This window comes from Austrofundulus limnaeus, unplaced genomic scaffold (assembly GCF_001266775.1).
Source record: "Austrofundulus limnaeus strain Quisiro unplaced genomic scaffold, Austrofundulus_limnaeus-1.0 Scaffold84, whole genome shotgun sequence".
In the NCBI taxonomy this organism is placed as follows: domain Eukaryota; kingdom Metazoa; phylum Chordata; class Actinopteri; order Cyprinodontiformes; family Rivulidae; genus Austrofundulus; species Austrofundulus limnaeus.
This window is the reverse complement of record NW_013952486.1, coordinates 1,904,299-1,906,256: the sequence shown is the minus strand read 5'-3', so window position 1 is coordinate 1,906,256 and position 1,958 is coordinate 1,904,299. Positions and strand designations below refer to the sequence as shown.

The window sequence follows — 1,958 nt, the reverse complement described above, 5'->3', positions numbered from 1 at the left end:
TGTAATATGCTCGCATGACCCAAGGGGTTCTTGTACCCCTGGTTGGGAATCTGTTTGTCCAGCTGGAGTGTGATTTGATTTGTGTCACACAGGTGTGATGGAGTGAGTCAGAATGTTATATATTTACACTTATTGACCACAATCAAAATCACTCTATCCATGGGCTCCATTCATCTGGATAGATTTATATTTTTTATTATTTTTTCTGAATAATGAAAAGATGGAATAAAAACAAGTCAAAGTTAAATAGAAATGAAATACTTTTTGCCTTTTTAAAAAGTAAGGAGTAGAAAGTACAGATAATTGAATTAAAATGTAAGAAGYAGAAGTAAAAAGTAGGCTGAAAAATAATTACTCCACTAAAGTATAAATAGCCAAAATTACTACTTAAGTAAAGTAACAAAGTATTTGTACTTAGTTACGTGACACCTCTGGTAACGTCACGTGTCTTTAGCAAAATAGCAAAACTACAATGGACTGCAAAGTCCATCACGCTTTTCAAGGTGTACGTAAAGACGTAAACGTCATCGTCCAGCGTCCTTATATACGTAACATCCCCGGATGTCGGTCTTTTTTTCATAGCAAAGGTAAGAGCCTTGCCTTCCTAAAGTCGGTGAAGTAAAAATCTGCTGTCATCCGTCGATCATAATAAAAACTGCAACCTCCAAGTGTACCGGATTGAAAGTTTATGCTTAGATTATGCGTCAGATAGCGTTATTACTGTGATATATCTATTATATATGTTTAAAAATGAGCCGGAGCGCTTCGATGCTTGTAGGCCGCCGGCTAGCCTACGTTTTGTACTTACAGTCAGCCACACGCTGATAATGGAAACGTGTCTTTGTCCATTTATTCTCTTTCTGTTGGCTATACCGTGAAGTTATCATATGTCCTGTTTTTTTTTTTTCTTACAACATTATAATTCACAGAATTGTTGACTTTTAAGCGGCTGTGCTAATGTGTTGCTAACAGGTTGCTAACGTACTTTTCATGCTGCCTGTGAATCTGTAGCTCATATATAAACCTCTGAAATCAGTACAATTTGTATTTTTAGTACGACGATTTTAATGCACTATTAAAGTTTGAAACTAAAGTTTAAWTAATAACCTACACTGTAGCTGGTCTATAAATATTATAGCAAATATATTTATGAACACCTGTTTGTTTTTGTCAGATGGCAGAGGGAGACAAAAAAAAGTCTGCCAAGAACAGGCACGGGAGCCGGAACCCRCTTCTGGCCCGGGGCATTGGCCGCTACTCCCGGTCTGCCATGTACGCCCGCAGGGCCATGTACAAGAGGAAAACCAAGACCACAGAGACCAAGGTATGGCCCAGTCCATAACGTGGAGCATGTACTAATTCAAATGCATGATGCACTACTGTTTAATATCTGACCCTGAATTGTTGTCTGTTTTAGATAGAGAAAAAGATCAAGACTAGACCACAGGCTACTGTTGTCAAGCCAGTAGGAGGTGAAAAGAATGGAGGCACCCGTGTTGTCAAGCTGCGGAAGATGGTGAGTGACTTTTACCGTGCACTAATTTCACATGACCCCTGGTGTATATTTATCCTCAACTTCAGCTCTTCTGAAGATTTTCCTTTAATTTTAGCTCCTTTCATACCAAAATTTGTATTTTAATGTGCATTGTGTCTTAAAMGCATCTAGTAAAACAGGTCAGGTGGACATAAAAGTGTTGGGCCTCAAAAAGAAACTACAGCACATAAACATCTGAAAAGTTTTAAGTATTCAGCAAAGTAAAATCTGAGAGATGCACCGTGCTTTAGTTGATTATTTACCAAGTTTTTTTGAGATTACTGCTCTTTGTGAATCTCTTGATGCTAAAATACTGTTTTTGTCAAACTAACTGCAGAAATAAAAAAAGAACAATAGGCCTCATGCAAGAACTGTTCGTACGCACAGATTTGTTCTTAAGTTGTGCGTACGAGTGATTGAGGAG

At 37.9% G+C, this 1,958-nt stretch overlaps 1 protein-coding gene across 1 annotated transcript in view; it reads left to right on the top strand.

The window, feature by feature from the left end:
• Positions 1–1,174: 1,174 nt before the first annotated feature.
• The window catches only part of rpl6 (ribosomal protein L6), a 4,569-nt gene continuing 3,785 nt past the window's right edge, over positions 1,175–1,958 (top strand). Inside the window, exons 1-2 of the mRNA XM_014011795.1 lie at positions 1,175–1,324; positions 1,418–1,516. Of these exons, the coding sequence (XP_013867249.1) occupies positions 1,175–1,324; positions 1,418–1,516 (249 nt within the window). The remainder of the gene's footprint in view (positions 1,325–1,417; positions 1,517–1,958) is intronic.